Source organism: Tachysurus fulvidraco, chromosome 15 (assembly GCF_022655615.1).
Source record: "Tachysurus fulvidraco isolate hzauxx_2018 chromosome 15, HZAU_PFXX_2.0, whole genome shotgun sequence".
Lineage (NCBI taxonomy): Eukaryota > Metazoa > Chordata > Actinopteri > Siluriformes > Bagridae > Tachysurus > Tachysurus fulvidraco.
The window spans coordinates 2,879,030-2,894,029 of NC_062532.1; the positions used below are offsets into that span (position 1 = coordinate 2,879,030).

Genomic DNA, 15,000 nt, shown 5'->3' on the forward strand with positions numbered 1-15,000 from the left:
GAAGCTCACGCGGCGCGGTTTATAGATCAGATAGTTGGAGCTGGCTGCTGTTGCCCTGCAGGGTCTTTATTAGAAGAACTAAAATGAAGCCCTCAGTTGGTTGATATTTAATTATTAAATATAAGAATGTTATTTGAGATGAATGTGCTGCAGCGGCAGGCATCAGTGGGTCGGCATGGAGATGAAGATGTCTGGGGTGCACAAACTTTTGCAATTAAATGTGAGCTGTCAATTATATACTAATAAATGTGGCTAAAAGAAGTCTTTACCTCTGTGTAGGACGCTAGCCTCATCCTCCATCTCTCTGGCCGAGAGGACGCTGGCAGAGAGAACCCTAGCAGAGAGAACCCTAGCCGAGAGAACCCTAGCCGAGAGAACCCTAGCAGAGAGAACCCTAGCAGAGAGAACCCTAGCAGAGAGAACCCTAGCCGAGAGAACCCTAGCAGAGAGAACCCTAGCAGAGAGAACCCTAGCCGAGAGAACCCTAGCAGAGAGAACCCTAGCAGAGAGAACCCTAGCAGAGAGAACCCTAGCAGAGAGAACCCTAGCAGAGAGAACCCTAGCAGAGAGAACCCTTCCATCACTCCCCTCGTTCAGCTCTGTAGGCGAGTGGCTCGAGGCTGTGGATATGGGACGCTACAAAGACAACTTCACCGCCACAGGGTACTGCTACCTCGAGTCGGTCGCCCGCATGAATGTCCAGTAAGTAGTGTGTGTGTGTGTGTAATTGTGTGTGTTTGTGTGTTTTTGTGATTGTGTGTGTGTGTGTATTTAGTTATTTTAGTATATTTTTTGTTTAGTTGTTTATTTTCTTTATGCTATTGCACTTGCTCAAATACATTATAGCTTCTATGCTATGTTTGAACGGCACAACCGTGTGTGTGTGTGTGTGTGTGTGTGTGTGTGTGTACAGGGATGTGCTCAGTCTAGGTATCACCTCTCTGGAGCATCAGAAGCAGTTGTTGTCAGCTATTCAGACTCTAAGAGCACAAGTCATCCAGATGCATGGCCGCGGAGTGCAGGTTTAACACACGCACACACACACACACACACACACACACACTCACGCACAGAGGACGCGTGGAGACACCCTCTGTCCCCAACACTACGTCCACCTGTGAACAAGGTTGACGGTCACGTGACCTCACACCTCCTTGATGACGCTGCTCTTCCTGTCTCCTGTGGATCCCGGTCCATCACAGCTCTGTTCAGAGACGTGGTTGTGTCTCCTCCTGAACCGTCGTCATGTACACACACTTCCTCTGAGCCGAGAACGGCAGCGTGACGTGACTCAAGACCGCTTCTGTTTGACTGCAGCTCCTTCAAACTCTCTACCGAACTGAGAGCAGCGTCATGTGCTAACGCTAACACTAACACTGCTAACGTAGCCACCGCACTTCCTCTACGGCCGAGAAGTTCGGAAACTTCAGGAATAAAAACAATAAAACAGACAAATAGGAAAATTCGACGATTAAAAGACAAAATCTTTAATTTTCTCACATCTTCAGTGTGTGAACTTTATTTACGAGTCTTTTCATCCACAGCTTCCTTTTCATTTTATTATCATTATTATTATTATTATTATTATTATTATTATTATTATTATCAGCCGTCCTCACTTTAACCCACGATGCAGTGTATAAACTCACATGGACTCCCATTTGGAGCGATCTGTATTTATTATTTATTTAATATTTATTTCTTTATCTTGCTGAAGTGTTTTTTTGTTGTTGTTGTTGTTGTTGTTGTTGTTTATTTCAGATGATTGTGAGAAGGACACGAGGACGTGAAGTAAAAAATAAAACCCAAACTTTTTGCTGATTTCAGTAGTTGTCTGCATCAGGAATGTAAAATATGTCATTGTTTATGTAAATGCTGAAACTTTTACATATTAGAGCCTCAGACAGGCGTCTCGTCTCGTCACCGCTACACGAAGCCCAAAAGTAAGTACCCCCCCATCCATGCCCCACCCCACCCCCATTAACTAATATCAGTTGTAAAGTTTGTATCCTTTGAGCTTCGTTGCTCTAAGATTAAATCCGACTCCCGTGTTTTTGTCTGATCATCTCTGTGATGTAGCGCGCTAACGTTCAGAGGAATATTCGCAGAGAAATTTAGCCAGCTTGATACCGCGCTAGTTTACTTCGCTAATTCATTTTTGATTAACTTCACGTTAGCTCACGGCTTCTGATCGTTTTTCTTCTTCAGTCCAAATATTTTTGGGGTAAATAAAAGGTCCTGGGTATTTAAGGTCATGGTGAGGAATCAGGAGAGTGACACTGTCTCTGTCTTTAATATGAAGATTTATGTGGAATAAAGCACTTAATTTATAAGTGTAACTCGCTAACATTATAAAATTTGAGTTTTATGCCATAAACGTGAGAAACATTTGGACTTGGACAGTGTGTGTGTGTGGGTGTGTGTGTGTGTGTGTGCGAGTGTGTGTGTGTGTGTGTGAGAGAGAGTCAGAGTCTGTGCTGAGACGCTGTTTTACTGAATGTGGACCTGTTTGTTCTGCTTCAGGAAAAAGCTGGAATATGTTTATGATGTGTACAATAAGAGTTTCACTGTACACACACACACACACACACTCACACATACACACACTCGCACAGACACACACACACACGTGCACACACACACTCACACATACACACACTCGCACAGACACACACTCGCACAGACACACACACATACAGTACATACTCATACACACACGTATACATACACAAACGCACACTCACACATACACATACACCACACACGCACAGACACACACACGCGCACACACACGTACAGACACACACAGACACACACACACATACACACACACACATATAGACACACACACGCATGCGTGCACACACACGTACAGTGCATACTCATACACACACATACATACACACACGTATACATACACACACAGACACATACAGACACACACAATCACTCATACACACATACATACATTCTCTCTCTCTTAGTGGATATTTACTCTGTGTGTGTGTGTGTGTGTGTGTGTGTGTGTGTGTGTGTGTGTGTGTGTGTGTGTGTGTTCTCACATTTCTTACTTTGTTGGGTCCGGTCACCGGGAGCACACCAACGGTGTGGGGCCCAACTACGTTGTGGGGTCCAAAATGCCGGACCCCACAACGTTTTTTCATTTTAACATGCTCAGGATACTCCCCTGATATGCCTAATGTGTTTTTTTTACTTGGCCCACAACGTAGCAAAAACTGGGTACGAGTGTGTGGGCCCTCGGTTCTCGAGCGCCCCCTAGGTAGATTTGGACCTGTCCGATGGTCCCGGAATGTGTGTGAGCTCACACACACTCTTGTAATTTAAATAAAGTTTTATTGAATAATACGATGTCAGGTGGTTATTACGAGATTTGCTGCTGTGAGAGAAAGGAATTATGGATCTTCATCACGAGGTTTCACAGACAAAGGACCTGCTGTTATGAGTAAGAGGTGAGTTAAATTTAAGATTGTTCATCTTTTATTATTAGGTTCCCAGTTACATGTAGCTATACTACAGTAATATACAAGGGGAAAGTATACATACTTATCACACGACTCTTATATTGGGTACGCACTACACCGAGCCCCGATGTGAGATTAGCTGTAGCGCTAGCGTTAGCTACAAACACGGCTAGCGCTAGCGTTAGCTACAAACACGGCTAGCGCTAGCGTTAGTAACCAACACGGATAGCGCTAGCATTAGTAACCAATACGGCTAGCGTTAGCGTTAATAACCAATACGGCTAGCGCTAGCGTTAGCTACAAACACGACTAGCGCTAGCATTAGTAACCAATACGGCTAGCGCTAGCGTTAGCTACAAACACGGCTAGCGCTAGCATTAGTAACCAATACGGCTAGCGCTAGCGTTAGCTACAAACACGGCTAGCGCTAGCATTAGTAACCAATACGGCTAGCGCTAGCGTTAGTAACCAACCCGGATAGCGCTAGCATTAGTAACCAATACGGCTAGCGTTAGCTACATCACGGCTAGCGGACGCTAACCAGCGCTAGCTGTGTTTTTACTAATAAAGCGAATAGCTTGTACATTTATTCATTAATATTTAGTTATTTAAACTTATTCATTTATATATCAAACTGCGTAATTATCAAATAATAGCCCAATTAATTCTGAATTAACCCCAATGTAACTCAGGTCCTTTTAATGTTTAAATGGCTTGGGCCCCATATGGTGCTTTTGTCTGTCCATCATTAACACTTTTAGACACAGAGTTGTTTACAGGAGCTTACAGTTGAGTAACTCTTTCATTTAATCACATATTAAACTGCATTCTGGTGTTATTCCCCTTCTAAACTGGATCAACAAGACCAGTATGTTTGTAAAGATGCAGTTATAAAAACATAAAGGACCATTTGTCTAAAACAGCAGACATAGAAACAACAGGAAAAGGTACAATTAATATATGACATTAGCTCTGTTATAAATCCCCCTTCATGGGCATTATCAGGGTTTACAGTGGCAGTTGACAGGTGGAGGAATGTTTGTTGTAACATTGCAGTGTCTATTATAATTTCTAATAGTATCATTTCTTCATTATGGTTTGTCTTTGCTTTTATGGCTAATGTCAGTTGTGCTGTGACTTGGGAAATTAAATAATGCCATCAGTCCTGTTATTTTTTTAATTACAAACACTATCTTAAGTTAAAATCACAGCACACCTGACTTTACTGCCTTTTGTTTACAAGGTTTGACTGTTATATGAATTATAGTTTTTTAGGAGGCATTTTTTTCATGCTGGCTACTTGTGTAACAATTTGAAAATATTTTTATAGACCCATAATGTTCAAAAAGAAGATCAGAACACGGCAACATCATACATACTGTCAAACAAAAATGGTGGTAAGCAAAATTCTTTTTTTTTTATTTAATATGCTTCAGTTTTCAGCATCAAAACCTGTCTTACTACATGCATAATTGTACACATTCTCATCTGAGGTTGGTTTAAGACAAGTATCTAAAATGAGATTGCTTGCAGTCCCCTACATGTTATTGTGAGACCTGTTGTAACTTCTATAAAAGCCCCTGACAGGCCTCTGTTTTATGCTGCATCTGTTATATACTGCTGTAGAAATGATTTTGCATGAGGTTACTGTTGGAACTTCAGTGTATCTCCACATTCATGATAACTAAGAATGAATTACATGCTCATAGTATTGTTCTGTCTTTCAGGTGACTAATAAGCAGCCTTCTCCTGTGGCAGCAGACTCCAAGATGGTCTCTGATCTGAGTACCCTACAAAAATCCCAGGGGGAGGATGCTAACACACAGGTAATGGAACAATGTGTAGGCTGTCTTTACTATTCATGTTGAATTGTACCCTATGTAGTTCCACAACCAAGACAGGCAGTTGCTCATATTGGTATTCAGATGTCTCTAGTCAGACTTACACACGTACGTTTCTAGTGTTGCCCTTGTGGGGCCCGCCTGAACAGATTTGTAGGTTTTGTTGTTCGACTTATATTCACACACACACACACTCTTGTTTCTAGTCTTGTCCTTATGGGGCCCTTCCGTTTGGACCTTACTTTAAGTGATTGTATTTCATTTAGGCAACAGTCTTCAGCATCAAAACCTGTCTTACTACATGCATAATTGTACACATTCTCATCTGAGGTTGGTTTAAGACAAGTATCTAAAATGAGATTGCTTTCAATCTCCTACATGTTATTGTGAGACCTGTTGTAACTTCTATAAAAGCCCCTGACAGGCCTCTGTTTTATGCTGCATCTGTTATATACTGCTGTAGAAATGATTTTGCATGAGGTTTCTGTTGGAACTTCAGTGTATCTCCACATTCATGATAACTAAGAAGGAATTACATGCTCATAGTATTGTTCTGTCTTTCAGGTGACTAATAAGCAGCCTTCTCCTGTGGCAGCAGACTCCAAGATGGTCTCTGATCTGAGTTCCCAACAAAAATCCCAGGGGGAGGATGCTAACACACAGGTAATGGAACAATGTGTAGGCTGTCTTTACTATTCATGTTGAATTGTACCCTATGTAGTTCCACAACCAAGACAGGCAGTTGCTCATATTGGTATTTTGACTTCACTTCACAGAGTAGGTCATTGGGTATTGGACTTATTCTGACAAACACCCTTTCAGATGTCTCTAGTCAGACTTACACACGTACGTTTCTAGTGTTGCCCTTGTGGGGCCCGCCTGAACAGATTTGTAGGTTTTGTTGTTCGACTTATATTCACACACACTCTTTTGTTTCTAGTCTTGTCCTTATGGGGCCCTTCCGATTGGACCTCACTTTAAGTGAATGTATTTCATTTGGACAACAATTTTCTGCATCAAAACCTGTCTTACTACATGCATAATTGTACACATTCTCAGCTGAGGTTGGTTTAAGACAAGTATCTAAAATGAGATTGCTTTCAATCCCCTACATGTTATTGTGAGACCTGTTGTAACTTCTATAAAATTCCATTAAAGGCACTGGGCTCTGTTATATACTGCTGTAGAAATGATTTTGCACGACTATATTGTTGAAACTTCAGTGTATCTCCATATTCATGATGACTAAGAATGAATTACATGCTCATAGTATTGTTCTGTCTTTCAGGTGACTAATAAGCAGCCTTCTCCTGTGGCAGCAGACTCTGAGATGGTCTCTGATCTGAGTTCCCAACAAAAATCCCAGGGGGAGGAAGCTACAGTAACACACAGGTAATGGAATAATGTGTAGGCTGTCTTTACTATTCATGTTGAATTGTACCCTATGTAGTTCCACAACCAAGACAGGCAGTTGCTCATATTGGTATTTTGACTTCACTTTACAGAGTAGGTCATTGGGTATTGGATTTATTCTGACAAACACCCTTTCAGATGTCTCTAGTCAGACTTACACACGTACGTTTCTAGTGTTGCCCTTCTGGGGCCCGCCTGAACAGATTTGTAGGTTTTGTTGTTCGACTTATCTTCACACACACACACTCTTGTTTCTAGTCTTGTCCTTATGGGGCCCTTCCGATTGGACCTCACTTTAAGTGATTGTATTTCATTTGGACAACAATTTTCAGCATCAAAACCTGGCTTATTACATGCATAATTGTACACATTCTCATCTGAGGTTGGTTTAAGACAAGTATCTAAAATGAGATTGCTTGCAGTCACCTACATGTTATTGTGAGACCTGTTGTAACTTCTATAAAAGCCCCTGACAGGCCTCTGTTATATGCCGCTATATGCTGCCTCTGTTATATACTGCTGTAGAAATGATTTTGCATGAGGTTTCTGTTGGAACTTCAGTGTATCTCCACATTCATGATAACTAAGAAGGAATTACATGCTCATAGTATTGTTCTGTCTTTCAGGTGACTAATAAGCAGCCTTCTCCTGTGGCAGCAGACTCCAAGATGGTCTCTGATCTGAGTACCCTACAAAAATCCCAGGGGGAGGATGCTAACACACAGGTAATGGAACAATGTGTAGGCTGTCTTTACTATTCATGTTGAATTGTACCCTATGTAGTTCCACAACCAAGACAGGCAGTTGCTCATATTGGTATTCAGATGTCTCTAGTCAGACTTACACACGTACGTTTCTAGTGTTGCCCTTGTGGGGCCCGCCTGAACAGATTTGTAGGTTTTGTTGTTCGACTTATATTCACACACACACACACTCTTGTTTCTAGTCTTGTCCTTATGGGGCCCTTCCGTTTGGACCTTACTTTAAGTGATTGTATTTCATTTAGGCAACAGTCTTCAGCATCAAAACCTGTCTTACTACATGCATAATTGTACACATTCTCATCTGAGGTTGGTTTAAGACAAGTATCTAAAATGAGATTGCTTTCAATCTCCTACATGTTATTGTGAGACCTGTTGTAACTTCTATAAAAGCCCCTGACAGGCCTCTGTTTTATGCTGCATCTGTTATATACTGCTGTAGAAATGATTTTGCATGAGGTTTCTGTTGGAACTTCAGTGTATCTCCACATTCATGATAACTAAGAAGGAATTACATGCTCATAGTATTGTTCTGTCTTTCAGGTGACTAATAAGCAGCCTTCTCCTGTGGCAGCAGACTCCAAGATGGTCTCTGATCTGAGTTCCCAACAAAAATCCCAGGGGGAGGATGCTAACACACAGGTAATGGAACAATGTGTAGGCTGTCTTTACTATTCATGTTGAATTGTACCCTATGTAGTTCCACAACCAAGACAGGCAGTTGCTCATATTGGTATTTTGACTTCACTTTACAGAGTAGGTCATTGGGTATTGGACTTATTCTGACAAACACCCTTTCAGATGTCTCTAGTCAGACTTACACACGTACGTTTCTAGTGTTGCCCTTGTGGGGCCCGCCTGAACAGATTTGTAGGTTTTGTTGTTCGACTTATATTCACACACACACTCTTGTTTCTAGTCTTGTCCTTATGGGGCCCTTCCGATTGGACCTCACTTTAAGTGATTGTATTTCATTTGGACAACAATTTTCTGCATCAAAACCTGGCTTATTACATGCATAATTGTACACATTCTCAGCTGAGGTTGGTTTAAGACAAGTATCTAAAATGAGATTGCATTCAATCCCCTACATGTTATTGTGAGACCTGTTGTAACTTCTATAAAAGCCCCTGACAGGCCTCTGTTATATGCCGCTATATGCTGCCTCTGTTATATGGTGCTGTAGAAATGATTTTGCATGAGGTTACTGTTGGAACATCACTCACACAACAGGCTCCATTCAATTTATATGTGAATTTTTAACTTGAAAAAAAATTATCTTCCAATTAAAACATGAAAAATATGTTCAATAAATTTTGCTGTCTTGTGTAGCAATGTACGTAGAATCTACTCCAAATTTTGTGTTTCTAACTGTCGCAGCACAAAATCTGTGGAGATTTACCTTCAACAGCTATTTTTAGTAGTTGGTCAAGAATGGGCTAACTTTCTTTTTCTTTCTACCTAGGTAAACAAGCTGTTACAAAAAGAATCTGGGCACCAGACAGGTAAGGAAGACTGTCAGCAGTGCATTGCTGCAGAACCTGAAGCCCTTGGAAGCAGAGAGTGGAAAGTGGTAAAATATCTCGTTAAATACCGCATTGCTTCCCACAGGAGAAAATTACAATGAAAGATTGTAAGATTTGTCTAAACACTTTAATGTGTGTAATGTTAATGGTGTTTATTATTTTGTATTAGTGTTTTTGTAGATTCTCATTGTTATGGAAGCTGTATGATCTTTCTTCTCCTGAAAGCTGTGTATAACAATGGGTACACACAATGTTCTGGACCTGAATTTATGTGATCCTTACATTTATTATTTGTTCGGGTCCTGTGATCAGGATCACACCAGTGAAAGCTCATAGGTTTTGACAAAGCACACTGTGATTGGTGTGTTTCTATTATTTTGTATAGTTTTCACAGGGTTGATCTGAAAGATGTATATTTTATTTACTTTTTTTTGTACTGAAACTGCCTGCACACTATGTTCTAATTTATGTGGAACTGCCTTTTTTCAAATATAAATACATGCTTCTTGAGGACAAAACCTGTTGTTAAGAGACTATTTTATGCCATGTTCGATGTAAAATATTACTTTTTGTTAGCCTGGCAAAGCCTGATTTTAACGCAGTATGGTGTTTGAGAGGTTTGATTTGGAAATTCACCATGAATTTGGACCAGGTTCATTATCATCGTGTTCATACCCTGTCTAGTTATTGATGACAATCAGGTATGTCGGTTGGTGCAAAATAAATGGATATGGGATGTAGAGGATGTAAATTAGAGTAAAATCCCTGATGCAGTCCTGGATTTAATCAAGTTCAAACCAAGAAACTCTTAATATCTCTAGATAATTTTTTTGGTCCCTGCTAAGCTATAAAAACTTGAAATATGTGAGTGTGTGAAACTGGACCTCACAAGGGTACCCCGCTAGAAACTGGGCCTCACAAGGGGCCAAAATCCTTTTTTGAAAAAGTTTAGTATTTTAATAAATTGAAGTGATAGTTATGATTAGGATTTTTTTTTGGTCATGCCTGATTTTTTACAGAGTTGTAGAAGCATTGGAAAGGGTGGACCCCATAAGGGTACAAAAATGAGGTGGACCCCAGAATGTGAGAAATGTGAGAATGTGTGTGTGTGTGTGTGTGTGTGTGCGTGCGTGCGTGAGATTTCCCATCATCCCTTCTGTTTGATACTGTAAATATGTACCTGAAAATGCAATCTATTTTTATAATTTGTTTTGGAGAGACGACGTGTTGAATATGATGATAATCTTCTCACTGTGTTCACGTGTTGGGATTAGTAACGTAGCTCACAGCCTCGGCTATCTGGAATAATCAGTGATTAGTGTATTTACTTTAGAGCAACATTTTTTTCTTGATGATTTGTACCTGTTAGACTAACAGATGATGGATGTTGGAATATTGAAATGTGTTATTAAAAAATACAACACACACACACACACACACCTTTTAGTCTGGTTTCGTCTCCTTTACTCGTCGCACTTCATTCATGTGGGTTTTAACACTTTCCACACTGGATGATGTCACAGTCTGAGAGTCATGAGTCCAGGACTTTCTGCATCTCGCTCTACCTTTCAGGTCAGAAACTCTGAGCTGGAATAAAACCAACTGGGAATTACGACTTTGTGGTGGAGTTCAACATGTAAACCCGAGTTTTCCCACATGACCTGAACACATTATAAACTTGTTATAACACGATGAACTACATGTTTATATGCTGCATCCTTTCCCTCTTCTAAACCTCTGACAAAGACGATGTTCACAGGTTCCTGATCCGATCCGATCCACCTAGTTTACACTCACACTCTTTATTTTACCAAAAAGATGTTATGTACTTTTACAAAATGAATAAATAATTAACGCCCAGTTCAGTGAAAGAAAGCAACCGGAGCATTTTATTGACTTTGTAATTAGCAAATAATAAATAAACGTGTCAGTTATTTTATTATAGCATTAACGTGTAATTATAAAATATCTTAACGTGACTTAACTGGTGTCTGTACATGTGCGCACACACACACACACACACACACACACACACCGATGGAGGTTATTTTACACCAATGAGATCAGTGTGTTTTCCTGGCAGTGAGCCGGGGTGCCAATACTTAAATCACTGAAAGCAGTCAGAAAGCCTAGTGCTCAGAGCCAAACCCTGGATCACATAAACCTGAGGAGTTACAGCGGCGTCTTACTGCAATAAATGACGTCACAGCTGCTTTAGTCTAATTATACTACAGTTTTAATGAAATGATGAAGAGTTTAATTTCAAACACTGCAGAACAAACGGGAAAAAATCCTCAGCTTTAACTCATCTGATAATCCTGTGTGTGTGTGTGTGTGTGTGTGTGTGTGTGTGTGTGTGTGTGTGTGTGTGTGTGTGTGTGTGCTGTAATATCTCAGGCAGTCGCTGGAATTCATTTTTATTATTGAAGTGATATTAAAGTGAAGGCTTTGAATTAATGAGATTTATCTTCTCTCTCTCTCTTTGTGTGTGTGTGTTTGTCTCTCTCTCTCTTTCTATCTATCTATCTATCTATCTATCTATCTATCTATCTATCTATCTATCTATCTATCTATCTATCTATCTATCTATCTATCTATATCTAGCTATCTGTCTGTTTCTCTCTGTCTGTCTGTCTCTATCTATCTCTATCTCACTATCTCTGTCTCTGTCTCTCTCTCTTTCTTTGTGTGTGTGTTTGTCTCTTTCTCTCTTTCTGTATCTATCTATCTATCTATCTATCTATCTATCTATCTATCTATCTATCTATCTATCACTTTCTAGCTATCTGTCTGTTTCCCTCTCTCTGTCTCTCTCTCTCTCTCTCTCTCTCTCTCTCTCTCTCTCTCTCTGTCTCTCTCTGTCTCTCTCTCTCTCTCTCTCTCTCTCTCTCTCTCTCTCTCTGTCTCTCTCTGTCTCTCTCTCTCTCTCTCTCTCTCTCTCTCTCTCTCTAGCAGTAATAGTATTAGGGTTATTTATTATTATTCACTAATACAGTGTGTAAAGTCAAAGAAGATCAAAGTTGTAATTATACATATGATTTATATTAATTATTACAAGTTTAAACACGTTTCGAATATTAGGGGAGTTTAGAGCAAAAGCATTTTGAATGAGATGATCACACACACACACACACACACACACACACACACACACACACACACACACACACACACACACAATGTAATTATGATATAAAGCTTTTAATCAGAAATGTATCCCGCTTTCACAACTCCAGCTGCATCAGTGAACAAACTTTGGATCTGATTCAAATAAAATAAAAGTGTTTAACTGATAATGGGGTTGATTTGGAGGTGTGAGACAGTAAGATAGTGAGAGTGAGACAGAAACAAAGTCAGTCGGTGTCTGGTGAGACAGTGAGAAAGTGTGTGAGAAAAAGAAAAAAGAGGGAGAGAGAGACAGAATGATACCGAGATAAAAAGACAGACAGACAGACAGACAGACAGACAGACAGACAGGACTGGTGAAGATGACTTCATGAGATCGTATTTGTCTTTGTGTGAGGGATTAAAGGAAACTGTGGGGTAGTGTTACTGAGCTGCCACCTAGTGGTCATGTAGCTCAGTGGTCCCCAACCCCCGTGCCGTGGACCAAATGTTACCGGGCCGCCCAAGGAACATTAAATTATTCCCATTATATTTACTGTGGTGTATTTCTCTCGGGTTTGTGCGACTTTCCATGGACGAGAGGTTAACCGGGAGCTGAGAGACGTCACCTAAAGCCGCACCGATACCGCGCATGCGCAAAATATCATGACATCAGGCGGGTTTAGGTGACGTCTGGAGCTGAGCGGCTGCAAGCGGCAGTGGTGTTGTAGCTTTGGTGGAGAGAGAAGGTGTGTATCGCTCTTCTCTCTGTTCACCGGTACTTTGTCATGTTTAACAGTGCTTGGTGTACGTGTATATTGTGTTTGCTCAAATTTAACCCACAAATTAGCAAAAATGAGCACGAAACAGACGTCGTTAGAAAGTTAGAAACTCTGCCGGTGTTCTGGATTAAAGTCATGGCGGAATACCCTGAGATTGTCACCACAGCACTTACATCCCTATCGCCATGTCTGACATGCTATCTGTGTGAAGCGGGGATTTCTGCAGTGACGGCAACCGAAACAAAACAACGGAATAAACTGGACATAAGCGACACACTTCGGGTGACATTGTCTCCTGTTACCCCAGATGGAACCGTCTCGTTGTAAAGAAACAAGCTCAGGGTTCTCATTGGTTTAGTGTTGTAGTGAGTTAAAAAGGCATGTTTAAATACAATTACATTAAAATTATTTATTTTAATTTAATTGTATAACAGCCCACCACCACCCCCACCGGGCCGAGGTAAAATGTTCAAACATTGACCGGTCCGCGGCGAAAAAAAGGATGGGGACCACTGATTTATAGGAACACACACACACACACACACACACACACACACACACACACACACACACACACACACACAGCTTTACTCCTCAGCTCTCTGATGTTATCGCACACATTATGAGTGTAACTGAAATCCTAAACATCCACGTGTAAAAGTTTTCAGGTCTAAAATAAATATAAACTCAATGAAATGTGTCTAAAAATCTAATAATGATATAAATTCAACAGCAATCACAACAGCATAAAAACAGGGACAATCGTTTCTCATATATTGTGAAAGAATTTGAAAAAAAAATCATGCCATATTTGTTAATCTTTATATTTTGATGAGTTTGTTTGTCCTCGAAACACAAACGCACACAACACCACAGCCTATTGTCCGGTGAACGCTGCGGTCCTCTGCTGCCCCCCTGTGGTGATAACAGGTAACTGATCTGATCCCGACTGCTCACTGTGTGTCGAATCAGTTATTTGATTCAGTTGGTGGAACAACAGTTTATTGTGTTTATTAGTTTACATGTTTTCGGTCTGGTCTGAATATTTATTGTTAAATCCAAAACCTAAAATCACATGATCAAAGTTTCAGATTTGTTTTTCTTTTCTGCCATGTGACAGTCTTTATGTTCACTTGTTCACTACCCATGTTCACTACACATGTTCACCTCACATGTTCACTACACGTGTTCACCTCACGTGTTCACTACACATGTTCACCTCACATGTTCACTTCACGTGTTCACTACACATGTTCACTTCACGTGTTCACTACACATGTTCACTACCCATGTTCACTATACATGTTCACCTCACATGTTCACTTCACGTGTTCACTACACATGTTCACTTCACGTGTTCGCTACACATGTTCACTACACATGTTCACCTCACATGTTCACTACACGTGTTCACTTCACATGTTCACTTCACGTGTTCACTACACATGTTAACTTCACGTGTTCACTACACATGTTCACCTCACGTGTTCACCTCACGTGTTCACTTCACGTGTTCACTTCGCATGTTCACTACATGTGTTCACTTCACATGTTCACTTCACATGTTCACTTCACATGTTCACTACACGTGTTCACTACATGTGTTCACTTCACGTGTTCACTACACGTGTTCACTACACGTGTTCACTTCACGTGTTCACTACACGTGTTCACTTCATGTGTTCACTTCATGTGTTCACTTCACGTGCTCACTACACGTGTTCACTACACATGGTATGAACAGTAAATACCTAAAACTGCATTTGGGATTCAGCCAGAGAGGAAAAACAATGTATTGAATCAAAGCCACATGAGTTTTTTATTTAACCGTTAAACCTGTTGGAGTGAAAAGTGACCAAATATAAACACACTGTAAAAAGTACAGTTCGATTTAAAAACATTAACTGATCTGGTTTAAGAAATACAACTGTGTGATTTTGGAGGATTTAAAAATATCATAGTGTTGGTTGTTTGGATATATCTCTCTGCCTGTCTCACTCTCTGCCTGTCTCACTCTCTGCCTGTCTCACTCTCTGCCTGTCTCACCCTCTGCCTGTCTTACTCTCTCCAGCAGAGGCCGAGTGTCTGAG

At 40.6% G+C, this 15,000-nt stretch overlaps 2 protein-coding genes across 3 annotated transcripts in view; one reads left to right on the forward strand and one right to left on the reverse strand.

The window, feature by feature from the left end:
• Nucleotides 1-1,979, forward strand: part of LOC113649200 (ephrin type-A receptor 7-like) — an 85,708-nt gene extending 83,729 nt beyond the window's left edge. For both annotated transcript variants that reach the window (XM_047801239.1, XM_047801240.1), the window contains exons 16-17: nt 280-702; nt 914-1,979. In XM_047801239.1, the coding sequence (XP_047657195.1) occupies nt 280-702; nt 914-1,028 (538 nt within the window). In that variant the 3' untranslated portion in view covers nt 1,029-1,979. The remainder of the gene's footprint in view (nt 1-279; nt 703-913) is intronic.
• A 12,726-nt stretch (nt 1,980-14,705) lies between these two features.
• The window catches only part of LOC113649193 (prolyl endopeptidase-like), an 11,543-nt gene continuing 11,248 nt past the window's right edge, over nt 14,706-15,000 (reverse strand). The window contains exon 15 of the mRNA XM_027156845.2: nt 14,706-15,000. This exon is cut by the window's right edge and continues 263 nt beyond it. Within this exon, the coding sequence (XP_027012646.1) occupies nt 14,969-15,000 (32 nt within the window). The 3' untranslated portion in view covers nt 14,706-14,968.